Below are 26576 nucleotides of genomic sequence, written 5' to 3' on the forward strand. Positions count from 1 at the left end.
AGAAATATTTGAATGCTCTATATGGATCGTACCAAGATTTTTCAGAGTTAATTATCAATCGAATTCGTTCTGCTCTGGAACAGAAGGTATGTCTTTAGTGAAATGAATTTTACTAAAATAGTTTTTATCAAATCTGTTGATACTAACGAGTAGTTTTACGTAATCAATTTTTGAGTGTTACAAAACATGTAACTTTGATGTGCCTTTAGCAATGATTTCTCTTTATTATAAATCTAATTATGTTAGAATGATTAATATTTATAATTCACCATAAAAAATAAATACATAATAACCTCTCACAATTGCTTTTTTATCTTATCCATGATTTTTATTCCTGACAAAGTAATCAATAATCACTATTAGAATTAATAAAAGAAAGAAATATAAAAAGTTATAAATAATTTAAATCAGACTCTCAATCTTTAAAATAAAAAATAACAGTAAAATTAAGGCTAATTCTTGAGAGAGAGTAATCCAAGAATTCGTAATAAAGCTGACATTTATTATGAACTACTATATATGAATTAATATTTGTGCGCATCCATTTCCGCGCTGATTCTCATCAGTCTTAATTTTACTATTATTTTTTATTTTTAAAAAATATAAAATTCTACATTCTTTATTAACGTTGTAATAATAATTCATAAAATATAGTTTCAGTATGTACACTCATGGACTAAAAGCATCCAACACTTTCTTTTCGATGGGTTTCAGAATGCAGCCTATTCATCACTTGACCCATAAGAATCAATCACTTGGTGAGGCTGCATTTCGAAATTAATCCATTAAATAAGAAGTGTTGCAACTTTTCAGTCCATGAGTGTACATAACATTTAAATAACAATTTTACATAAGTGACAAAATCAAGAGTTTAAAATTAGATTTTAAAATTGGAATAGAATAGCAAGATTTAAATTTGAGCAATTGGAATATCTTCAATAAAAGTCAATTTAAAATATACACTTACACTTACTTTTTATAAAAAACAAAAATAGATATTAGAAATGTAAGATATTGATAAGTCAGCTAGTATAATAGATTACCCTGAAATATTATTCAATTGTTATTCATAATCATAAATCGTATTTGACGGCAACAATAAATGAATTATTTGTCCCAGTTTTATATTTCTTATATGTATATACAGAATATCAAAGTTAAAGAGAGCCAGTACATATAAAAATGCAATAACTCAACAATATCTTAAATGTCATCTATTTGTATGTACATTTTTGTGTTTAATTAGAATATCTTAGAACTTAGTTAATGCTAGAGTATATCGAAGACATTCTATTATTTGTTGATTATCTATGGAATTCCAAATGTATTCCTAAATAGTCCATATGAACCATTATAAACCCTGATAGCATACATTTGCGCCCATTTACATTATTCCAAATTCCTTGTTTAGTCTTGGTAAATCTCTAGAAGAATATACGGGTATTTTAAATAGAATAACTGTTATAAAGCGTTTTTATATTAGCTATAAAATATTGTGTAAAATAGTATTGAAAGAAAAATATAAATAATCGCTCATATTTACATGCAAAGCAAAATTGAACAAAGAATTCTTTTCTGTAAAATGTTACCTGTTTTCTACGGCTTCCATCAAATCATATTTACGCATCAATGATATAACTAATCTTAACGTTGACCATATTGTATTCGACATTGCTTTAGGAGGTATACTATTAGCTTGTGGACCTCTTCCAGCAGCTTGTTGATTTAATGCTGTCAAAAGATGCTCACCTGCTTCCCTTTAACATAATATGTAGTCTTAATATAATAATTTCATTGATATATTATTATTTTTTGTAACTTGAGAATTATGTCTATATTTACTGATACGCTGCAAGATTAACACAAGATATGCCGAGATTGTAACGTGCTCTAATAAATCCAGGTGATAATTCTAAGGCACGATGGTACGCGTTTACAGCTTCTTCTGATCGTTGACCATTAGCTAGGGTAGCTCCCAATCTATTCCACAATCTGGAATCCTTTCGGGAATATACATTTAAATATGCATATTAGTTTCATTTATCACAACAGAAATAAATTTTACTTACATCAGGACGCACATGCAACGCTGTTTGGAAACAATCCACAGCTTTGTTGTAATCATTCGATAAATTAAACAATATACCTAATCCACACTGTACGTCCGCATCAATTTCATCTCGAGGATTCATTCTCGCGGCTTCAATATATAGATCTTTGACTTCATCATATATTTTGCTACAATGAAATAAAATGTAAAAAAATTTTTTAATATTAAAATGACTTTTGACTTACTCATATAATAAGGTAGACACACTGAAATTCGGATGTTCATCTTTTTTAACATTAGATTCTGAACCGGCAAGATGTTTGTATTTTTCATTCTTTAGTAACCATTCCTTTAGTGTTAGACAGGCTTGCTTTTGATAAGACTCGTTTGCATAAGCAGCTGCTAATGTCATGAGAGCAACACTGTTCGATGGATCCAAACATAGACAACGATTTAAAGCAGAGATGGCCAAAGGATCCTGCTCATTCTCAGCTTGTGTCTTGCCAAGGAGTAGCCAAGCTTCAACGTTATTTTCATCCTGTTGGGCTGCAGCTTCAAAACATAGTACAGCACTTGGTAAATCACCCGCCTCTAGTCGTCTCTTGCCTTCTGCCAAAGTATTTGGCAAATCTTTCATAGGATTTGTCTCAGAGAAATCATATTCCTTATTAAATGGATCATAATATGTGTCGAATTCAGATACCCACGGATGCGTATAGGAGTTTCCATCTGTAGAGATCTTATCCCATTCTTCTTGAAATCGCTTCCACAATGACTCCATATTGTCTGCTAAAATGTTAATTATTCTTATACTAACAGAGTCATTGTAACTAAAGACACACATGTTTAGTTTCAAAAAAAGAAATTAAAATATTACCTGCAACAGGATTTTCCTTTACAAATTCGTCTATCCATGTACCCGCAAATTCTAATTCTTCTTCTACTTTATTCAAAACTGTATTGTCATTGAGATTAGCTGCATCATTTTCTATAAATTGTTCTATCCATTCCTCGCTTGTACCATTCAAGTTGATTGCTGTTTGATTGCTTTCTATAGGAATATCACCTTCTCGTTCCATAAATTTCATAAACCTTGAATATGCCAAGTTTGGTTCTTCATCTTCGTTAATTTGAGCAATATCATTTTTATTAATAATGTCCTGTACAACATCCGTCTTATATTCCAGAAAATCTTCTGCCCATTTTGGATCTAGACCAAATTCATTTATCTCGTAATTCGTGCCTTCATCTTGAACGGGTAAAATAGATGTATTCCATATATCGTCTGTATGAAGTTCCTATAATTCACTTGCAATAATTATCTTGTAATGCTAGAAATAAGTACAATTTTATAGAGACAAATAAAATAAAATTACATTTAGAGATTTAGTTGCAAGATAAGGATTTCCCCAAGCATTCAAATCATTCTGTAATTCCATTACGCACTCAAGTCCAATTTCTGAATGAATATTCTGATCGATTTTCCTTAGTTTCTGTAATAGATTAATCATTCGAAACATTTGCAGGCAATCAGATTTCTCCAAGAATTGTAGGATAATTAATTTGCAATAATGAAATATTTTACAATGCTAGAAATAAGTAGAATTGTATAGAAATAAATTTAATAAAATTACGTCTAGAGATTCAGATGTAAGGTGAGGTCCCCGAGCTTTGTCCAAGTCATTCGTTAATTCCCTTAAGATCTCAGGTCCAGTTTTTGGAGGATGAATACTCTGATCTATTTCCCTCATTTCCTGTAATAGATTATTCATTCAAAACATCTGCAGGCAATCAGATTTCTCCAAGAATTATAGGATAATTAATTTGCAATAATGAAATATTTTACAATGCTAGAAATAAGTAGAATTGTATAGAAATAAATTTAATAAAATTACGTCTAGAGATTTAGATGTAAAGTAAGGTCCCATAGCTCTGTCCAAGTCATTCTTTAATTCCCTTATGATCTCAGGTCCAGTTTTTGGGGGATGAATACTCTGATCTATTTCCCTCATTTCCTGTAACAGATTATCCATTCGAAACGTCTGTGGGCAGGCAGGTTCCTCTAAGAATTGTTGGACCAATTGATCTGCGTCCGGTGTTTGGAAAGCTTCCGACGAACTAAACGGCCGATGAATTCCTTCTTCCTTGAAGCCATGATCTCGCACATAATGCGATGCTAGACGTATCAGGGAGCTAGAACCTCCACAGTCTCCTTCCACTAATTCACGAAATGCCATCGTTTTATATTGTTATTGGATTCCTGTATTGGAAAAAATTGCTATTTTATTTTCTTATATACTTTTATATAGATATCTGTTATATTATCTACATTAAATATTAAGTATATATATGTATATATATATATGTTTGTTCAACAGTAGACACTTGAGCCTACTCTACAATGTGCTTGTTGCTTTTTATCTCTTGTCACATTCTCTCTTTACAACAGTTTCAATGACAATCATATTTCTTATTACATCATTTCTTGTCTCTTTCGAAATTCGCTTTTATCTTGGACAATAGAAAACGAAGAAACAGAATAAAAGGCAAAAAGGCAAAAGATAAAAAGTAGTAAAACGCAAGAAACATTGGACACATGAAACGTAGTGTTTTATCTAGTGAATCAAAGAGATAAATATTTTATGTGCACAAAATTTAATGCAAAGTCATAGAAAGATGTAAACAGAAGTCAATATATCATAAGTACAAAACATAGATGGGCAATCGCAAAGGTTTTAATCCCGTGTTATGTGGAACAAATCGTTCAAAGACAAGAAGGACAAGAAGACAGCCGTGATTGAGCGCTCAGTGTCCGAAGTTGGCGCACGATCGTCAAAAAAGCAATGCTCATCGCGTGAAGTTTGACGTTAGTCAGCCAATTCTGTCGGTGCCGTCTTGCTCGCAAATCGCGTAGGAACAACGATCAACGGGATCACCTCGATATTTCCTCGTCGCTTTCGTCCGTTCCGTTCTTGTTGTGACACTCTGCGTTACCGTGACGTTCTCTTTTAGGACATTACAGAACAGCAAGATTTCGGCGATCGAGACTTTGTACCGGAACAAGTGGAGAAGGGGAAAAGTATGAAGAGTGAGGGCTAGACTCTCGCCGCGATCGAACGCGCGCAGTAGATCGGTGAGTAGGAGAGAGAGAGAGAGAGAGAGAAAGAAAGAGAAATGTAAAGCCACCGGAGGAGAGAGAGAGAGAGAGAGAGAGAGAGAGAGAGAAACTTGAATAAAACGGAAAACATACATCTCTCCCTTTTCCGATAGGACGCTAATTAGAAAAATATATTAATCTGCTTTAATAACGAACTCGGGAGCTATACGTTATTTATTTCATCCGTTATTTCCATAATTTTTCTGCGCTTTCTGCACTTCGAGAAGTGCACCCGCGGCGCGGCGAGTGACGAAGTGACGATCGGAGCTGCCGGACGCTGATTGGCTCGCTGCTTCGGCCATGTTTGATTCCTTCGATTATCGAAATTTTGAACTGCGATATTGCGATTCTCGAACTTGTTATTCGGTTGCGGGACGCGTCGGAAGCGGGAGGACAGTTTCGTATTTCTCGTGGTAATTAATGCCCGAAAAAGGGCTCGTGGACGCGGAAAGTGATCGCGAGTGTCTTGTAAAACGTCGTTCGATCGTCGTGACGTATAAAACATTGATTGCGATTGCGCGTGTGCTAATAATACTAATGGCGAGGATCTCGGAGTCGCAGTTTCTGGTGGACTGGGAATCTGGATTATTCTCTACACATTATTCTCGTCAATTTCTCGACCAGGTGCATCTACAGCACGATGAAAGCTTAGCTATTACCAGGTACATATATATGATCTATAAAATTGGATGTGTTGTCGATGATTGTCGTCCATGTACGTTTTTGACGAATTGTGTTGGCGCGCTAAAAATTCATATCAAAGGCCTATTCTTTTTAGCTGACTTTTGCGCTAGTTTATCTTTCTTCTTCTTCTTTTCTCCTGGAGAGAAAAAGAAGAGAGCTGAACTGGTGCAAAAGTTTAGCTAAAAAGAACAGGCTTCATGGCTGCGTTCGTTTGACTGCTCACGCGCTATCAGCTTCATTTTATGATCTTTTTTCCATATGTACGCGATAAACGATAAAGATAGAATTAATAACGAATTCGGTTACTTGCTCCACACTAGATTAATGCATACTAAAAGTTAAATTGTTGTACATGAAATTAGCAAAGTTAAATGTAAAAATATATAAATATTTTTAACGAGAGATTAACTATCTATTAATGATATTATCACGTTATTTAACAAAATATACATGTATCATTTTATTAATTGTCGAAGTTGATTATATTGTATCACTGCATTGAGATATTTTATACAAAACAACCTTTAATAAATAATATGCACTGATCCAGTGTAATGCGAGTGATTGAATTCACCAAAATTTTAAAATGTGTGATCAAACCGAACGTAAGTATGCCAACACTCTTGCGACCAGTACGGTGAAAAGTAGGATCTATCGAGTCAAAGCTGGTCAAAGCAAATGTAGATGGTAACTGGGAAATATATGGTTACCTATCGAGGATATGTCGGTAAATATTAATCGTCGGTAAATATGGAACATTAATGGTAAAGATCTTTATCATTATTCGAGTAGTAGTTTGAAACGCACGTCATATAAAGATATTCACACAAATTATGGTATATTATGTTTTATATTATATATTATATGTATAAATATTTTTATACGTTATTACTTTTTATTATTTTCCATTAAAATTAAAATTTGTATTTTGTTTGAGAAGAAATTTGAATTGATTACTTGGAAAAAAATGTTATATACATAATTTTATATAAAATATTTTTTCCCGGGTAGATAATGAGAAATAATATTTTTTGGAAAATTGAATTAAAAGTTGACAATCGTGTTAGGGGGATCCTAAAGCCGTCTGTATTACCGATTAAATCGTAATTTTCGTATAACAAATACTTTTTTTCTTTTTTACAGATTCGAAAATCCTTTTCCAGGATTAAAGTATACACATTTACACGTATTTGTGAGGTGGAATTTATGCCGAGAACGATAAAAAATTTCGAAATTAAAATCTTAAGACAAATTTTTTATCATTCTCGACATAAATTCCACCTCACAAATACGTATAAATGTGTAAAGTTTAATCCTGGAAAAGGATTTTCAAATCTGTGAAAGAGAAAAAAGTATCTGTTATATAAAAATTACGATTTAGTAATACAGACGGCTTTAGAATCCCTTTAAATGTATGATGATTGTGCGATTACTGGCATAACAGATATAATTAATAGTAATTTTTGTAATTAAAAGCAGATGTTGTCTGATATAAAGCAAAATCTTCTCAAAGGAAAAAATTGTTTTCCTTATTATCTAATAATATGAGTAAGCAAGTATTCTACAATTACTGAAATTAATAACTATGTATATTATCAGCACGCTTTTTGAAACTAATGGATTCATTCTAAGCAGAATCATAAGGCTCCTCGTAATTTGCTCTCGTAAGGTTTATAAAAACTTATGACCGATGTTCTAATTTTATGCGTATGTACCATGGTACATGCGCATGTACGATTATTCGTAAATATCTAACGACTTCTCGTAAATCTTACGAGAAATCTTAATTCTTACTAGCAAGAAGCTACCTACAAAGATATAAACACTTGTAAATTCTTGAATTTTAGAATTTAGGCATTATAAGTCTTTCATTATAATTTGATATATTAGATTTTATATTTTTGCATTCGCTAATCGTTATAATTACTTGTATTTATTGATATTTAAGAAAAATTTTATAATTTTGTAGATATATATACTCGTATATATATATAAAACTTTAAATCATGTCTAAAATTTATGCCATTCCAAAATAATGCAATCACTGTCAATAGAAGTATAATTATTTATAAAATATGTCAATTTTATATATAATTATATATAATTTTATACAATTATATATAATTGTATATGAAACATTTTTTCTCGGGGGTAGATGATGTTGTAAGATAGATGGTTGATTTCTTAAATTGCATGTAAGCAATGCATGTAAACATAAATTAATTAAAAATACACATCAGATCAACGTAGTAAACTGTTATATAATTGTGTATATGTGCTCTAACACTATATATTTATAAACATGCGAGAATAATTATTACATTCTAGTTATATAAAACTATCATGTCATTCTTTTTTTATGTACTTATCAGATAAGAATGTTATAAACGTTGACGTAATAAGTATATTTAGATTGTGTATTCTTACTGACAATAAGTTGTTATATAGTTTAGAAAGAGAGAGGTAGTTAGGTACATATTGCTCTCTCTCTTTCTCTCTCAAATATTAGTAATGGGGATAATCACACAAAAATTAATTAAATTGCTTTTTTTATTGCCTCCTTTATTGTGCTTCCCACTCAAAGCGAATTAAAGAGAGATACTGATAAGCTTTAATTGCGTTCTTTTTCTAACCGATTGCACATGCTAAGATCAATTAAGATAGGGGAATACGCAGTCTACACTTATTACGTTTATTAGAAAACTAGCATAATTTATATCGGAACATATTAATGATTACAATTTTTATGAAATGAAGCTGAAACCACACATTGTACATTTTATTTCATAACGTAATACCAAAAAAATTGATTACACTAATGATAGCATTTGGAAATTTTTCTCTTTTTTGAAGAGATGTTTCTGAATATAAAAAAATTTAATAATGTTGTAAACGCGATTAACATTTTTTATTCTTTCCGTACTCTCCTTGTTAGTTATTTCAGCGTTCTGTTTGTTGATACTTTGCAACGAAAGCCTCCCATTGTTCAGGTCTATTTTTTGTATACCAATCCTTTATTAAATTCATTATTTCCTTTTGTCTTTCGGTACATCTGTTACATTTAGATCGAAAAGCTTCCATAACAATCTCTGAAATCCAATAAAAAGATTCTTGACCAAATTCTTGACATGTCCGCCATATTAAAAAAGTCACTGTCAGATTGTTAAAAGGTCACAGTGATATCACATTATTATTTTGAGCTGCAGTATATGTCATATATAGCAGTATTACAGTGAGATCCAACTTTTATTATAGCTGTATAGTGATGTCATACACTGAAAAAATTTTGTTCATTTTTCGTCTAATGAATGATCGTTAATCAATGTCCGACTTAATGTCCGACTTAATATAATTAATTTATTGGTACAATAACTGGATTCATTTATACAACTATATATTCATTCTTGCAATGAATTCTAGTAATAGTTTCATAATCTAAATCATTATGAGAATTCATTGGACCAATTTCCATTATTTTTTCATAATTCAATGAATATTCTATTGTATTTACGTACAGTTTTGGTTCAGTGTAATGATATCATACCTAGCAAAATCTCAATATAGAACACTAGTCATTATGACATCAAAATGACATTAAAATAATAATTAAAAGTCATTTTTTCATTTACGATTTATTATAACATCAGTTTGATGTTAGGATAATTTGTTGTTCTGCTTGATTGGACATTCGCACGTCACTACTTCGTTGTAATATTACTGTAACTTTTTTTGCTATAGAGGTTTTAACCCTTACATTCCTTTACTCTCGCTCGTGTCCAAAAATTTTGCGTGTACACTGTCACGTACACCGGTAAAGTACGTGCTGCATGCGCATGTCGCCTCAATTGTTATTGTCATTTCACTTTTTAATCGTATACTAGAAGGTTGAAACTAAACGTTTGTTCGCGTCGCATGCTCCAATATGTTCCAAAATGCTCCTACTATAGCTCTTACTCACTCCAACATGCTTGATGGAGTGAGTAGGAGCTATAGTAGGAGCATGTTGGAGCTTGCGACGCGGACAAACCTTAAGTAAAATTACAATTGAGAACCATCTCATTACGGTGTAATTCTTTAATAGAATTGTAAACGAAGTGATCACAAAGAGTTAAAGAGTCTATGCCATTTATTTTTTATCGTGAAAATTTATTCGTTGAAATCTTATATATATATACCTTTAAAGAATTTTGCATCTGCCGTTACGCATGACGCCTTTTCCATAAAACAATTATAGTACTGATCTCGCAATCTATTATTTTGAAGGATATCTTCGGCGTTGACTTTGTCATACCGATCGGAGTACAATTCTTGCGCTAGAACGCAAATCAGTGTAATAACGATGATCGTGACGATGTAGTTTAATCGGACCATGGTTTCTTCTGTTTTCACGTAACGTGAGATACTGAACGATCGATCGAATGTGTATCTTATTTATGCATTTAGTACGAGATAAAAAATTGTTACGTGCACTGAAAAAAAAGATTGGCTGCTGCAGCAAATTAGATGGTAAAATATGGCATAGCATTTTTAATTGGTTGCAGCAGTTAATTTTTGGTTGTGTTAGTCTATCGGAATCCTATACTGACATTGCAGATAGGTTAACGCAACCAAAAATTGGCTGCTGTAGCCAATTAAAAATGCTATGCCATATTTTACCATCTAATTTGCTGCAGCAGCCAATCTTTTTTTCAATGTGTAAGATGATGAATACACGTGGTAATATAAACCGAATGTATCTGGTTATAAATAGAAAAATAAACTGTGATCATTTCAAAGTAATCCTTTCATTGATATACATTTGCATTTCGAATACATATGGCTAATTAGCAATGCAGTATGTATATGTTTTCATAAAGTTTCTACATAAAATTTTCCAAGCATTTGTAATTTTCATAAATGAACTAGTACAATAAATGAAATATAGCATAACATTTTTTCTAGTTACATAAATGAAATAATGTAATATTTCTCGGAGACAACTTTGCACTTATATTTTAATATAAAATAATACGCTGCAATAAAAAAATGTTATTTAGTGAACAAATATGCTCAAATTAAAACAAAACTTGATAGTAAGACAATTCTTGTTTAAATTATGTGTCTATGAAGTTCTAAATTGTATTTCGAAATAGTAAATAAATATATAATATCGGAAAATGATACATCTCAATGAATCTAAAATGGTAAAATTTTGAGTTTCAGATTTAACTATTGTAGAAACGAGAAATAACGCGTTACTTGTATCTCTGGATTCACTTCCGTAGGTTAAATATAAAACTCTGTATTTATTGACTTTTTACAAACTATGTAATTATATTACATTCGATCATAATTAATGAGTGATAAAAACTATACAGTGAAAAGTAAAAAATATAGACATTTAAATGAGGAAAAATTAGCAGACATAATTGAACAATTAATGCCCGTTTTCACCAATATATATGTATGTACCTAGATTAATTTCAATCTCGGTTTAACTTACTTTTCGTCTTTTTCTAATTATAAGAATTAGAAAAAATGACATGACACAAAAAATATGATACATGAATATTTTTATACATTGTTACATATTTTATATTTTACAAAATTAAGTTTTGTTTAATTTGAAAGAAATTTCGACTAATTAGATAAAAATAACGAGAAATAATATATTCAGTGCAAATGCAAAATCGAGTTAAAAATTGATAGTGACGTTAAATATATAATAACTGACGTTAATCATATAGTTGATGTACATAAATTAATATGATTTTCATAATTGAAAAAATTGATATTTTCTGATAATATAAATACTATAAAATCTCTTTTCTCAAAGGAAAAAATAACGTTTTCTTTTATTAGCAGTTATTAGTTCATTGATATTCAAGCTTTAATATAAGCAAGCAAGTATTCTTAAAATTATGGAAATTAATAATTAATTGCGCATGTTATCTGCACGTTCTTTGAAACTTAATCTTTTATGTATTAGTTTTAATATTAAATTTACTATATATTTCTGTATTAATATTAATTACTACTATTTATTGGCATCTTTATACAACAAAAAAATTTAATAATTTTATGCAGATATTAAAAACGTAAAAAACTATAAATTGTAAAATCTACATCCAAACTAATGTGCAGAAGGAGTTGAATATCTTTTATAACGAACAAACGCGGGAAAAAATGCATATATTATTTATTAATTAGATATTCTTGTACTCTAGCTCGAGTTTTAGACAGATGATCAATTTCTTTAAATTTAGCAATACACATAAATTAAATAACAGTACAAACAATCTAAATTATAAATATCAAATTAATATAATAAACTGTTATACACAGGATGGGCTTTAGCTATCTAATAATTTTCAAAATGAAACAGCAATACGATATATAAATAAACTTAAATATTAATTTCTTTTTATATAACAATAAGAAATAGAATATCATTTGAGTATATCTGATTGTGAGTATATTTAGTATGACTGATTGTGTGTGTGTGTGTGTGTGTGTGTGTTTGTGTGTGTGAGAGAGAGAGAGAGAGAGAGAGAGAGAGAGAGAGAGAGAAGAGAGAGAGTTTAGCAGAAAAAGCTGTTCAAGCGCTTAGTTATTCTTTATTACACTTAGCGCTTAGTTATTCTTTATTACAATAAGCGCTTAGTTATTCTTTATTAGTTTCTACACTTATTGTTAGAGCGAAGAACTAAAGACAAGAACCATATTAAAGAATCAGTCAGCGGTTCACATTCACATTTATTAAATAAAAATGTTGCAGACGTAATAGGTAGACCGAGCATTCCAATGAAATTGTCTGTGTTGGTTTAGAAAGAGAGAGGAAGCTTGGTGTGTATTGCTCTTTCTTTAAAATATCAGCGATGGGGATAATGATATACATAAGATTAAATAGCCCTTCAACATCACGTTCTCTTTCTAACGGAACAATAAATGTTAAAGTCAATTAAAATAGGCAGCACACAGCCTATATATATTACTTCTATAATTGCAAATAAATAACTTAATTTATATCGAAAAGATTAATAATTATGATTTTTACGAAAAAAATTGAATTTAAATGCACTTAATTATACATTTTATTTCATTACATAATATTGTAATACAAATACAAATTATATCAACAATTACAATAGGTATTTAAAAATTCCTATCTTTTTTAAAGAGGTGTTTCCAAATATACGTAGATCCAATACTTTTATAAATGATTAACATTTTCTATTCTTGCCGTGTTCTCTTTGTTGATTGTTTCAGCAATTATTTACCAGTGTTCTTTTTTTTTATATCTTCAACAGACTTTGCAACTAGAGCTTCCCATTGTTCAGGTTTATTCTGTACATACCAATTCTTCATCGTAAGCTGTAGTTCCTTTTGTTTTTGAGTACATTTCTTACATTTGGTTTGGAGAGATTCGCTAAAAATTCCTGAAATCAAATTGACATATTGGTTTTAATTCATAGTATGCATAAAATTCTCTTTTCTCTCTTCTTTCTCTATTTTTTCCTTTGTTATAATTAACAAATATATGTATATGTGAAATTTAAAAAAATTAAGTTTGAAGCAACAAAAATTTAATGAGCCGATATCTATGCAACTTTTACAAAAATAAAATTAAAAAAATAAGCCTTTTTCTTTATATTTTTAAGAAATTAGAAAATTTATCCAAAAATTAAACGTTACACTGATTGCTTCTAATGAAATAAAATGTAATATTTCATGTATGATAGGGGATGTCTACTTCTAAGGCTATATTCCAAAATTGACTGTCTGTACTGAAAATCTATAGTACCTACACATAACGTAAACTGTCGCATTTTCAGTGTTGGCAGTAAATTTGGAACACAGCCTAATTGCGTTCGAATTGCAATCTTTGCGCAATTTAATGTTAGATTTTAGAATAGAAAAAGTTCAAAATATGTTATTATTACAATTTTCGCAATTTTTTAGTTTTTTAATTATTTATTTTTTTGATTTTTTAATTTTTATATTTTAAGTTTCCCAAATGAAAAAATGTCCTCTTGAAATTAATTGAGAAATATTATTTATTTTAATACTTCTTTTGTTTATGCTTGTTGCCAGAAATTTCTTACTTATACAAGCATTAATTATTCTAAAACTACTGATACGTATAAATTGTTGACAACTTAATTGCTAATTGATTAAAGTCTGTCGTAAAAATTTATTCGTTGAAATACTCCGAGTATAAGTGTACCTTGAAAGAACTTTGCGTCTTCTGTCGGGCATGGCGCTTTTTCCAAAAAGCAATTGTAGTATTCATCTCGTAATTTATCGTTTTGAAGAATACTTATGGGGTCAATGTTGTCGTACTTATCGGAGTACAGCTCTTCCGCTAAAACGCACATCAGTGTTACACTAATGATCGTCACGACGTAGCTTAATCGAGCCATATCTTTTCTGTTACAATATTTTCACACTAACTCGTGAGAGAAACTGAATAGTTAATCAAATGTGTGTCTTATATACCTAGCACGAAATAAAAAATTTACACTTACAGATGATGAATGCCTTATAGTATAAGACAGCTTGTCTCGTTGCGTAATAGGAAAAAATCGAATGTGATAGTTACATATGTTTAAATTATTCTTTCAATCATATAGATATAAATTTAAATATATATTATATATGACTAATAGCAATGCATTACGCAAGTAATGTAAATAGTCTCATAAAATTTCCATTTTAAGTAATAATTTTCTGGTATTAATAATTCTCATAAATATAGTATAATTTTTTCGGTATACGATAAATTTATTTTTTATGTATATAGTATGTATATAGTATATAGTATGTTTATATATTTGAATATAAGATAACATGTTGCAATAAGAGATGTTATTTATTATGAGAGATGTTATACAATAACAAATATTTAGTAGCAATAGGACAATTCCTCTTCAAATCTTAAATTTATATATCTTAGCCTAAGGGTGGGATTACATTTATGCGTTTTGTCATACGACAAATTTTTCAAGCTTGATTAGCTATAGGATAGAGAGATTCAAGAACTTCTCTGTCCTGCAGTCGTACGACGCATGAAATATTGTATTAGCCTTAGACTAGCTCTCTCTCTCTCTCTCTCTCTCTCTCTCTCTCTCTCTCAAAAATTATTTAAATAATTTTCTTTTCTGTGTGAAATGTATATGTACAGTCAGCAACTACGAAGTTGCAACACTTTTTTTCAATGGGTTTCGAAATGCAGTCTGCTCATCGAAGAAGCTAGCACGACATTCTATATTAATATAAAAAAAATAATGACAGTTCCAGTAGCACTAAAAATTGGAAATTGTTGAAATTTTATTTTTAAAATGCATATATTAGTAGATTTTTAGTAGAACTATCGGGAACTGTTGCTAAAAGTGCTAATTTATCATTTTTTTGTACTTTAGAGACAAATTGTCGTGCTAGATCTACGAAGTTAATACGTCATATTTTTATATTTTTTGATTTTTTCATATAAAAAATGTGGAACTTTTTTTTATTTTTAGGTGGAACTGTAGAACTATGAAAAGTGCTACTACATGGAACTGTCATTATTTTTTTTTTATATTAATAGACTGTTGTGCAGCTTCACAGATCTGCTCACCGAGTGATTGGTTATTACTTATAGAGCCACAAATAAGAACCAATCGCTCGCTGAGTAGACTGCATTCCGAAACCTATTCAAAAAAGTGTTGCAACCTTTTAGTTGCTGATTGTACATCCAAACATTTTTAAATGTTATCTAAATTTAAATAATAGGTCAATTCTAAGCAGAATCATAAGACTCGTAATGTGTTCTCGTAAAACTTGTATATACGAGTATAAGAACTTATGATTAGTATTCTAATTTTATGCGTATATGTATCGTAAGACGTACGATTATTTATAAATATCTACGATTTCTTGTAAATTTTATGACTAGTAAGAAGCTGTCTGCAAAAATATTGTATAAAGGTATAAAGCACTTAAAAATTCTTACAAATCTTACAGGAATATGTTACGAGCCTTACGATTCTGCTTAGAATTTAGGCATAAAGAAGCAAGGATTAGATAAGTATGGCGTATCTTATATTAAGAAATTGAAAACTTAATTCTACTTTAGATTAAAAAAGAAACGTTTTTAGCATTTGTGACTATCGTTGTAAAATAATTATAATTAGGAGCTCCTTTTTTATAGTTATTATTACTATAATATTAGTAATAATAATTATATTTATAATTATAATTATATTTATGCGTATAGCAAAAAGATTATTCCCGAAATGACTATAATTTTATTTCTTACACAATCGAATGATGTAAAAGCCAATTTATGTATCACTTTTTGTACCACACGTACGCACTAAATTTTCATTCGGTTTCAATAAAAAATCTCCAGCCAGGAGGGTCAAATGTTATAATTTCTTTTTTTAAGAAAAACACTACTAAATGTAATAATTTTAATATAGTGCAATTGGTTTCGGATGGAACATTAGTGAAAAAAAGGTAACCGTGATGAATTTTACATGTTCCTTGTTTAATGTTCGGTAAACAATAAGATAACATAGCATCCAGGGAGCACTCAGGTGGGAATCCGAATATGCCCTTGCGTGTGCGTTTACTCTAATTTATTAAATGAAAGAATATCTATAAATTTTTTTGCAATTTGTTTAATTATTTTTCATTACACAAGACTTAAGAATGTATCACACGTACAATCTTTGCAAAGAAAATTAAATTTGGAAATGTGTTTAATACTTACATACACTTCAAATAAATATATTAGAGCACAAATATATTAAAAAAATACTTTAATAAATACTACTATTTATTAAAATAACTTATGATCCAGATAATAAACCATCACTAAATTTGTCGTTTTTAAATGTGATTTAGAATATATAATATAATTTTTTCATAATTTTTTTGTTATCATTTTGAAAATATGTATAAAACATCCTTAAATGGAAAAATGTATATACAGTCCGGATATATAAAAAAGTAATTGCACCTCTGATTGCGAATAAAAATTGTTCATGTTGAATGCCTTAATGTTTCGCACTCAATACATCAAGATAAATGATAATCAAGCGATCATATCATCATGAATAACATTGTGCATCGGAAATAAGGAAAACCGATATATACTTTAACCGATATAATATACGTATAATTATGTATTACATAAAACGATTAGTTTTTTATATGAAAACACAACATGTTGCGGTTCTGTAAATGGCTACCAGCAGAAAAAACAGCTTTGCAACAAGCTTGTAAAATTCTTTAATATGATTGGTCTTGCCTTTAATTCTTCACTGGATCTAAATATATAAACCAATAATAATAAAAATTATATTAAAGAATTTTACAACAGTTGCAAAGCTGCTTTTTCTGCTGAACGCAATTAATTCTTCGAACGCGTCAATAAATAAAGTGCACTACCGGCTGAGGCAAGTATTTTTCAACAAATTATTCGCAGATTTAAGATTCTCATTAAAATCAGATTGATTAGATTATTAATATTCTTATAAAGATGCTTATTAGCATAAACATTGCTTATCAATTTAATAATACTACTTTGATTCCGCTCATAATTACGTTTTATGACCGAAAAAAATTTTAGCATTCGATTTGTAGAATCAGTAAATTTGTATATAAATTTATGCAGAAATATTTAATCATTGAGATCCGCTTTGACCGAATATAGGATTTCATTTATTTAATTAAATTTATTCTCATTGGTCCAAATCCTTATTATAATTATTCACTGATATGTAGATGGATTGCTGATTAACATTGTTAAGGCGTCTCATAATTTTATTTTAATATTCTTATTTATTTTAAAATAGTATGAACATTATATGTGAATACTACAAGCAAAACAGTAATGCCATAGTATTCATAGTCAGGCCTTATATTTAAGGCTTCCTTAAATTTATCTTTAGATACTTTACGAATTATTTCATTGGCTATTGAGCATCTAAAGATAAATTTAAGAAAGCCTTAAATATAAGGCCTGACTATGAATACGGGTCTAAAATACGGTTAATTTGATATTTGAACTATTATTTTTTACAATAAATTTTATACATGACATTATTTTCGTCAAATTTAAAGATTGGTATTCATAAAGTTTGTTTTTATGTTAATATAGTCCTGTGGTTGATTAATAGCATCCTTAAGATATTATAAACCAATCACACACAGAGCCATTTTAGCATTTTAAGACTTAAATTACTGTGTTACTGTTATAGTTATAAAAAAAGGTAACGCCGTTATCAATCCAATATCAAAAGAAAGTAACTATTATATAATGGTAACGGCGTTACAAATAACGAATTATTTTCAATCTCAGTCAAAAAGATTAATGGTTATGATTTTTATGAAAAAAATTGAAATCAAATACATTTTATTTCATGGTTTCTATACATTTTATAGCATAAAACTACAATAGAAGCATGGATTACACTAATAATTATAACATCTTAAAATTTCTATCTTGTCTGAAAAAAGAAACGTTTTCAAATATAAAATATTCAGTATATAACTTCATAGATGATTAACATTTTCGATTCTTTCTGCGCTCTCCTTATTTCAGCAATTATGAATCAGCATTCTTCTTTTTCATATCCTCGACAGATTTTGCGACAAGAGCATCCCATTGTTCAAGTTTATTTTGTTTAAACCAATTCTTTATCTCAGTAAACATTTCTTTTTGTCTTTCAGTACATTTTTTACAATTAGTTTGGATAACTTCGCTCATAATCCCTGCAATTAAATAAAGAAAGCTCCTGACATATTTTTCATAGTAAACATAAAATTCTTTCTTTCCTCTTTCTCTTTCTCTATTTTTGTCCTTCATTATAATTAACAAATATGTATGGAATATTGAAAAATGACATTTGAAATAAAAAAGGCCGATTTTATTTTTATGCAATTTTTACAAAAATATATAAAATAAAAATAATTCTTTTTCATCATATTTTAAAATAATTAGAAAATTTATCCAAAAATTGACGTTACAATAATCTCTGATTGTCTCAAACATAAGATTTAATATTTCTTACACATGAATATATATGGGATATTTATTTTTAAATTGCTTTCGAATGATGTAATCTTTACGCAATTTACTGCGTCTTTTAGGAAAAATTCGAAATATGTTATTATTTCAAATTTTCTCTTGCAAATTTTTTTGTTATATGTGTATCTTTTTGATTAAGTCTTCTGAAAGAAAATATGTTTTTCCCAAATTAAATGAAAAATATTTATTTATTTGATTATTTTTTTTGTTTATGCTCATCGTTAAAAATTTCTTATACAACATTAATTATTTTGAAACTACTGATATACATGAACTTGGCTTCTAATTGATTAAAGAATCTGTCATAAAAATTTATTTGTCGAAATTCTGAATGTAAGTATACCTTGAAAGAATTTCGCGTCTTCTGTCAGGCATGGGTCCTTTTCCATATAACAATTGTAATATTCTTCTCGTAATTTGTCATTTTGAAGGATACTTGAGACGTCAACATTGTCGAACCGATCGGAGTAAAGTTCTTCCGCCAGAACGCACATCAGTGCAATACCGATGATCACGATGTAGCTTAATCGAGCCATGATTTCTCCTATTTTTGCACTAACTTTTAAGAAACTGAACAATTGATCAAATACGCATCTTATTTATACACTCAGCACGAGATAAAAACATTGACGTATAAGAATGATAAATACCTTGTAATATAAAAGTAGCTTGTTACTGCATAATGAGAAAAAATTAACTATGATAGTATCTAAATTATCCTTTCAGTCATACAAATATAAATTTGAGTATGTGTGGTTAATAGCAACGTTACGTAAATAACATAAATGTTTTCATAAAGTTTCTCTTCCAGGTAACAATTTTCAACGTCTTGTAAGTTAATGGAACAAAATAAACGGAATAAATTCTAAACTAATATTTTTATTTACTGTTAAAAAATTGCCAAAGATAATAATTTGTTGCTCTGTAAGTTTTTTAAAAAATAATATTCCGTTAAAGGAACGTTAAGTTAGCGGAACAATATATATATATTATATGTATATAATAAATTGTACTTAATAATGTATATGAAGTTGTACTTAATAATAATGTTAAGGAATTTGTTGTGCTAATTTGTTGTTGTCAAAACATTTAAATTTTGTTGATTGCAAAATAAATGTAAATAACAACGAAAAACGTTTCAGCGTACAAGCGATTGCAACAGTAAAGTACCAGAAAAAAAATTTGTTTCTCTCTTTGATATTGAGGTCTCTGGATTCTTCGAGAATAATAAATTCAAATAATACCTCAATACCAATTTTAAATAATTTTTGCTGGCACTTTACTCTAGTTATTGATGTTTTTTGTCGTTATTTACACATAATTTGCAAGTAACAAATTCGAAATTTGCATATTTGGAGAGCAACAAATTGTTCCACTAATTTATAAGACGTGCTGCGATGAGAAACTAATCTAAAGTATGTAGATGTTCTTGATATAATATAATCGATATCATTGCACCGGGAGAAATATGATTACCTTTGTTAAGCCCAAGACACAATGCGAGGGAATAACGATAGCGATAACATAATTTCAATCTATCAGAAACTGTGTATTCCGGTGTATCCAATTTCTAATAGATTGAAATCGTATTATTCCTATCGCTATCGCTATTCCCTTGCATTGTGTCTTAGGCTTTAAGGATATGTCCGGATATGTCTGTAAATATTAATCATCGATAAATATGAAAACATTAATGGTAAGGAGAAATAAATTAGAACGCCCACAAAATATAAACGCACATTTATACTCACAAATTATACTATATATTATACATCACGTTATTTAAATATTTTTATACATTATTGCATATTTTTATGCATTATATTTACTGCCTATTTTGCGAAATCGAATTGTTTTTTGTTTTAGAAAAAATTTCAGTTGATTAGATAGAGATAGAAGTAGTGTTTCATGAAAAAATTGACAGTCACGTTAAATATTAGATATGCATGTGTATATTAAGGTGACTGTGCTATTAATTATGAGAGAATAATAATATGTATTCTGATTATATATAAAAATTATGTTTTTTTTTATGTATGTTTGTCAAATGAGGATGTTGCAAATAAATATCCTAATTTGTATCGATAAAAGTAACGGTTACGGTTTTCAAATAACAAAGATGAAATCAATTGCACTTCTATTTTATTATTAATATTTATAACATAATATACAATACAAGCATTGATTGTACTAATTATTATAACATTTAGAAATTTCTCTGTTTTCTAAACAGAATGTTTCTGAATATAAAAGCTTTAGTAATTTTATAGATGATTAATTCATTTTCGATTCTTTTTCTGTATTCTCCTCGTTATTTGAGTTATTTCAGCAGTTGTTAGCAATTATGCACCTCCGTTCTTCTTTTTTAGGTTTTCAATAGTCTTTGCGACGAAAGCTTCCCATTGTTCAGGTTGATTTTTTGTATACCAATCCACTATTGAATCCATTATTTCCTTTTGTCTTTCAGTACATTTCTTACATTTAGTTTGGAGAGCTTCGCTAACAACCTCTAAAATCAAATCAAACAAAGCTTTTGACATATTGATTTTAATTCATAGTAAGCATGAAATTCTCTTTCTTCTCTTTCTTTCTTCATTTTTTTCCTAATTAACATGTGTGTATAGAATATTGAAAAATTAAGTTAGAAACAAAAAATATTTGACAAGTCGATATCCACATGCAATTTTTACAAAGAATAAGATCGAGAACCTTCTATATTTTTAAGAAATCAGAAAATTTAGTCAAAAAACTCTATGATATATATACAAAACTCTATGATTGTTCCAAATAATACGTAATGTTTTCATATATATGTATTGAATGTTTGCTTGTATTACTATTTCATTACATTTAATTATTTAAATAATGCAATCTTTGAGCAATTTTTTGTCAATTTTTAGGAAAAATTTGAAATATGTTATTATTTCACTTATCATAACTTTAAAATTTTTTAATTATATTTATATCTTTTTGATTGTCTTCTGAATGAAAATATGTTTTCAAATTAAATAAAAAATATTTATTTGGTAATTTCTATGTTTATCCTTAATGTCAGAAGTACCTTATTTATATGGTCATTAATTATTTCAAAACTTAATATATACAGACTGTTGAGAAATACTTGATTTCTAAGTGATTAAAGAGTCCGTTGTGAAAATTTATTCATTGAAATATTTTGTGCATAAGTATATACCTTTGAAGAACTTCGCATCTGCTGTTACGCATGGCGCTGTTTCCATAAAGCAACTGTAATATTGCTCTCGCAATTTATCATTCTGAAGGATACTATCAGCGTCAATGTAGTCGTACCGATCGGAATAGAGTTCTTCTGCCAGAACGCACAACAATGCAGTACTGATAATCGTCACAGTGTAGCTAAATCGAGCCATTTCTTTCTTCTGTTTTCGTAATAACTGAGACTGAACGATCGATATGCATCTTTTTATACATTTAATATGAGATAAAAAATTATGACGTGTAAGATGATGACTGGTAGTATATACCTGGTAGTAATAAGAATCGCATGTCTCTGATTGTAAATAAAAAATTCACTGTGCTAATTATCTTAACCAACTTATCCTTTATTGGTCATGTATTATATAAATATGCTCATAACACGTTAAAGTTCTAGATATTTCCAGGAATTAATAATTCTTATAAATGTAGTATAATATTTCTTGAAGTCAACTTCGCATTTATTTTAATATAAAATAATATGTTATGATGAGAGAGAGAGAGAGAGAGAGAGAGAGAGAGAGAGAGAGAGAGAGAGAGATTTTATTTATTGTAGCAAATATGCTAAAATTAGAACTGAACTTTTTGGCAATAGGATAATTCCTGTTCAAATTTTAAATTTATCGAATGTCTCGTAAAATTGCAGCTCCTCTTAAAATATTTTAAACGACTATCTTTTCTCTGAAATATGTCTACACCTAAACAATTTCAAATATTATCTGAATTCAGGTAAAGAAGCAGGGATTAAGTACAGATATTTTGTACATATATTGCCCTAGTTTACATCATGCACTTGATACGGGTACTAACTAGTAACTTTCTATTGAGTTATCTTAATTTCGGCGATACGTGTAACCATATACATGTGTGTTTAATTAATCATTTTGAGCATATTGTACAAATTTAGTATATCAGTCTTTAAATACATTGCTTAAATTAAGATAATTTAATAGAAAATTACTAGTTAGTACGCGTATCAAGTGCACGATAGAAACTAGGCCATTGAAAAATGAAATCTTTTTCATTCTATATTTGTATATCAAGAATATTGTATTATTTTGAACATCTGACTTTGACCGATCATTGGCGCTCTCTGCATGTATGTTGTACATTTAAACGGTCGGATCTTATTTCTTATATCTTTTTCATTTTATTTGCAATGATTATTATTTTCACTTCAATTTTCCTTAATATCTTTCTATTAGATAAAATGGTCGCATTTTCAACAATTATTAAAAATAATTGTGGTACCTTGACACATCATCTGTTGAAAAAATTCTAAATTATATTTCGGATTAGAAAATAACAATTTAAAATATCAGAAAATGATATGTCTCAATGAACCTAGTCTTAAATGACAAAATCTTGAATCATTAATTTAAATCTGTAGATTGGATATATTACTACATAAAATTCTCTACTTGTCAACTTTTTATAGAATTGTAAATCGTTCTAATTATTGTTTTATAATTGTGTACTGGATAAAAATATTAAATGTATATGATTTCCGAGACTTAAATGCTGCTTTCGAAAATATAATCTTGAAACTTATTGATAACTTTTCTTTTAACAGGAGTCTTTTTTTAATACTTTACACACACATTCTGGATGGTATTAGGAAGTCATCTGTACAGTTTTAAAAAAAAGTCCCTCTTAGAAAAAAAGTTATTAAAAAATTATCTTTGGAGAGAGAGAATTTCCGTCCGTCTGCCGAGTTAATTTGTTAATAACTTTCTAAGAGGGGCCTTTTTTTTAAAACTGTACAGGTGACTTCCTAATACCACCCAGAATGTGTGTGCAAAGTTTTAAGAAAAGGATTCTCTTAGCAGAAAACTTATTAATAAATTTCCAGGTAAGATCATATTTCCGAATGCAGCATTTAATTGATTTCTCGGAAATCATATATACTGTTTTTTTATCATGTTTTTTTTTGTTGAACCTGAAATATCACTTTGTAAAACTGTTTTGTAAGACAAGTGATACATAACGTTTGTATTGATATCATTTGCTTAGAACAATTTTTTTGCGCAATATACGCTCAAATCATCATGGTGGAAATATACAGGTGTAGCATTCCCGTGGTTGCGCAGTAGCCAACCAATGGGAAATTTAACCCGAAATGCAAAACACAAAAGAACACGATGTTGCACGAAGTCGTCCGAGCTAAGCGTAACCATGTTCCGTGTCATGTATAAATTAGTGATTGCACGTAGAAGATATTATTACTTTGGAATCTATCGCAGATTAGTTGATAAAAGTAAGTCAGTTATCGCTTTGTTTGGTGGTCATTGCTTGCCATTGCAGTGATAATGTATTTAATAATATAACATTTTCAATTTCGTGCTGAGCTTCTCGCATTTCGGGTCAAATATCTCATTGGTTCCCCCATTCCAGATTACCCCCGCCACGCAGCCCAGGATGCACAATGCTACACCTGTATATTTCCACCATGCAAATCCTAACTGTATTGAGAACCGCTGGTCGAACGCGGCGCGCGCGCGTCTGCTAAGTCCATCTGCTATTTTCAGCGTCATAAACATAAATTATTTTTGACACAAGAAATCTTACGAACTGTTTATATTACATTCGATCTTATATTAGATCTGTTCTTTTCAGCAATTCTCTTGCACTATTCATTTTTCCTCTTTTTTTTCTCCTTGTTCTATATTTTTGTCATTCTTTATTACTTTTTGTTACTTTAAAATTTATAATGGCTTATGTTATGATTATTGAATCATTTTAAATATTCTGCAAGTAGAACAAAATTGTATAGAAAATATACACATTATGTCAAAGTTTAGCAAATGTTTTTAACATTATTTATTTATTAAAACTGCATTAGGGTGAATGCCACCGTCTGTGGCCACCTTAAATATTTATATAACTTTAAGAAATTTTTTTTTAATAATATATAAAAAGGAGATACTATTTATTTAAATACATTGTTTAATGTCTTAGTTTTTAATATTCAAAAAGGATTTAAGGAAAAAAGCGAATGTATAATAAAAAAGTTAAATAGTTGCAAAAATTTTATTTTATACCATTTTTGGCCACCTATTTACCTGCTATCATTACGAGGCTGACTATTAATTATTTGATGGCTACTAGTATTGTCTGCTATACTTGTGTCATATGTAGTTATTGATAACACAGGTCAACAAGGAATATTTGAGGATATATACTCGAAAAATGCGTTTTTTTGCTATTTTCGAAGTTATGATCATTAGAGTTTTCCACGTATAGTGAAGAAAGAAAAACCGATATTTGTCAATAAACAAACAACTTATTATTTTTTTTATACACACCTGCAAAATATCCTTTTTTATGCATTCAGGTGCTTCGTTTATCGAGCGAATTTCGAGCATCCTAAAACTTTCAGCGAGAAAGTTGTTCATTCGGATATGAACAAATGTTCTGGAAAGTTTCATTTTCATTGCATTAATAAGTTTAAAACTAATGATTTGTTTAAAGTTGGTAGACGCCTTGCACTCAGAGCCGCAGCGCACAAGACGCGCTGTCCGTTATTCAAGGTCCTAATATATAAACAGTCACAATTGTGACTGTTTGCTGTCTTAACAATGGCCCCGCGTAAGTGTTTAAATGATCCTAACAGTTTTTGTTATATTTGTGGTCGTTTCACGTTTGTTAAGAACAGGAACGAAAAAGACGGGAAAAACGGTTACGCAAGTGGGTTAAAATGCCCGTAACTTGGCGAAAAAAAATCGTAGGTAGTCGATCAATATCTCATTTTGAAGGGTAAGAATATTACTAAATGATGCAAATAGCACAAAAGACCCAAAAAATTGGTTGCGTCCTGTACATAACCTCTAAAGTAGCATAAAAACGCATTTTTCGAGTATATATCCCCTAATATCTCAAAATCCTGACGTGATGGGCCAATTCTGGTTTCAGATTCGGATTCTACGCAGAAAATTACTTCGGAAATGACCCACAGCTTCCCGACAACATCCAAGACCCCCTTTTTTGTAGACCTGTGTAAATTATTCTACTTACCGCGTTTCGGAGATTCTTATCGTTTTTGACAAGATGACTGTGTCTTGAGTGTATTCCGTAGAAAATAATTTTTTTATAATATGAAAGAGGAAACGTGAGGTTACTTGTCACATTATTAAACAAGAGAAATAATTGCGACGCGCATGTGTCGTGATTGCTGCGCACTAGAACCAAAACTAGAAGAATCTAATAAGCGAAGAGATGGCGAAAATGGATGCAGTGACTACAAACGGTGCATTCATTCTATATACAATAAAAAATGTGTAAATGCAACTTCTAAGGAAAAATTGATCAAATTATTAACAGATATCTTTTATTATCTCTTCTATTCGCACATTTTTCGTCTTACGCATTACAAAGAGTTTTAAGAAGATATACAA

General features: G+C 29.4%; 5 protein-coding genes across 6 annotated transcripts; all 5 read right to left on the reverse strand.

Moving 5' to 3' along the window:
* Positions 1-1127: 1127 nt before the first annotated feature.
* Positions 1128-5178, reverse strand: Pex5 (peroxisomal biogenesis factor 5). Of its 2 annotated transcripts, XM_018445906.1 has the most exons (10): positions 4987-5178; positions 3946-4310; positions 3685-3804; positions 3427-3543; positions 2928-3348; positions 2296-2839; positions 2070-2238; positions 1843-2000; positions 1590-1757; positions 1128-1424 (listed from the first exon to the last, which is right to left on the reverse strand). In XM_018445906.1, exons 2-10 carry the CDS (start codon positions 4285-4287, stop codon positions 1385-1387), a joined length of 2079 nt encoding a protein of 692 aa, XP_018301408.1. In that variant the 5' UTR covers positions 4288-4310; positions 4987-5178; the 3' UTR covers positions 1128-1384. The 2 variants fall into 2 exon arrangements, with proteins under 2 accessions (XP_018301408.1, XP_018301409.1); XM_018445907.1 differs by lacking the exons at positions 3427-3543; positions 3685-3804 and having other exon boundaries at positions 1344-1424.
* Positions 5179-8753: 3575 nt separating this feature from the next.
* Positions 8754-10280, reverse strand: LOC108721367 (ejaculatory bulb-specific protein 3-like). Its single transcript, XM_018445888.1, has 2 exons — positions 10067-10280; positions 8754-8980 (listed from the first exon to the last, which is right to left on the reverse strand). Exons 1-2 carry the CDS (start codon positions 10260-10262, stop codon positions 8832-8834), a joined length of 345 nt encoding a protein of 114 aa, XP_018301390.1. The 5' UTR covers positions 10263-10280; the 3' UTR covers positions 8754-8831.
* A 2762-nt stretch (positions 10281-13042) lies between these two features.
* On the reverse strand, positions 13043-19522 carry LOC108721391 (ejaculatory bulb-specific protein 3-like). The gene is made up of 3 exons (XM_018445928.1): positions 19467-19522; positions 14098-14275; positions 13043-13309 (listed from the first exon to the last, which is right to left on the reverse strand). Exons 1-3 carry the CDS (start codon positions 19482-19484, stop codon positions 13143-13145), a joined length of 363 nt encoding a protein of 120 aa, XP_018301430.1. The 5' UTR covers positions 19485-19522; the 3' UTR covers positions 13043-13142.
* On the reverse strand, positions 18419-19526 carry LOC108721394 (ejaculatory bulb-specific protein 3-like). The gene is made up of 2 exons (XM_018445932.1): positions 19292-19526; positions 18419-18632 (listed from the first exon to the last, which is right to left on the reverse strand). The coding sequence occupies exons 1-2, from the start codon at positions 19482-19484 to the stop codon at positions 18466-18468; spliced, it is 360 nt and encodes a 119-aa protein (XP_018301434.1). The 5' UTR covers positions 19485-19526; the 3' UTR covers positions 18419-18465.
* A 1664-nt stretch (positions 19527-21190) lies between these two features.
* Positions 21191-22349, reverse strand: LOC108721392 (ejaculatory bulb-specific protein 3-like). Its single transcript, XM_018445929.1, has 2 exons — positions 22142-22349; positions 21191-21457 (listed from the first exon to the last, which is right to left on the reverse strand). Exons 1-2 carry the CDS (start codon positions 22335-22337, stop codon positions 21291-21293), a joined length of 363 nt encoding a protein of 120 aa, XP_018301431.1. The 5' UTR covers positions 22338-22349; the 3' UTR covers positions 21191-21290.
* Positions 22350-26576: the final 4227 nt, after the last annotated feature.

The sequence above is a fragment of the Mycetomoellerius zeteki genome, unplaced genomic scaffold (genome assembly GCF_001594055.1).
Source record: "Mycetomoellerius zeteki isolate Tzet28-1 unplaced genomic scaffold, Tzet1.0 scaffold168, whole genome shotgun sequence".
Taxonomy (NCBI): Eukaryota; Metazoa; Arthropoda; class Insecta; order Hymenoptera; family Formicidae; genus Mycetomoellerius; species Mycetomoellerius zeteki.

What these genes read in the sequence shown, in the direction of transcription:
- Pex5 (XM_018445906.1), bottom strand. Translation starts at nt 4,287, where the DNA reads ATGGCATTTCGTGAATTAGTGGAAGGAGACTGTGGAGGTTCTAGCTCC. An exon ending in TTACATCTGAATCTCTAGAC is followed by an intron (nt 3,544 to 3,684) that starts GTAATTTTATTA and finishes AATCTATTACAG; the next exon opens with AAACTAAGGAAAATCGATCA. An exon ending in CGTTGCATGTGCGTCCTGAT is followed by an intron (nt 2,001 to 2,069) that starts GTAAGTAAAATT and finishes TATTCCCGAAAG; the next exon opens with GATTCCAGATTGTGGAATAG.
- LOC108721367 (XM_018445888.1), bottom strand. Translation starts at nt 10,262, where the DNA reads ATGGTCCGATTAAACTACATCGTCACGATCATCGTTATTACACTGATT. An exon ending in AGATGCAAAATTCTTTAAAG is followed by an intron (nt 8,981 to 10,066) that starts GTATATATATAT and finishes ATTGGATTTCAG; the next exon opens with AGATTGTTATGGAAGCTTTT.
- LOC108721391 (XM_018445928.1), bottom strand. An exon ending in AGACGCAAAGTTCTTTCAAG is followed by an intron (nt 13,310 to 14,097) that starts GTACACTTATAC and finishes ATTTGATTTCAG; the next exon opens with GAATTTTTAGCGAATCTCTC.
- LOC108721394 (XM_018445932.1), bottom strand. Translation starts at nt 19,484, where the DNA reads ATGGCTCGATTAAGCTACATCGTGATCATCGGTATTGCACTGATGTGC. An exon ending in AGACGCGAAATTCTTTCAAG is followed by an intron (nt 18,633 to 19,291) that starts GTATACTTACAT and finishes ATTTAATTGCAG; the next exon opens with GGATTATGAGCGAAGTTATC.
- LOC108721392 (XM_018445929.1), bottom strand. Translation starts at nt 22,337, where the DNA reads ATGGCTCGATTTAGCTACACTGTGACGATTATCAGTACTGCATTGTTG. An exon ending in AGATGCGAAGTTCTTCAAAG is followed by an intron (nt 21,458 to 22,141) that starts GTATATACTTAT and finishes ATTTGATTTTAG; the next exon opens with AGGTTGTTAGCGAAGCTCTC.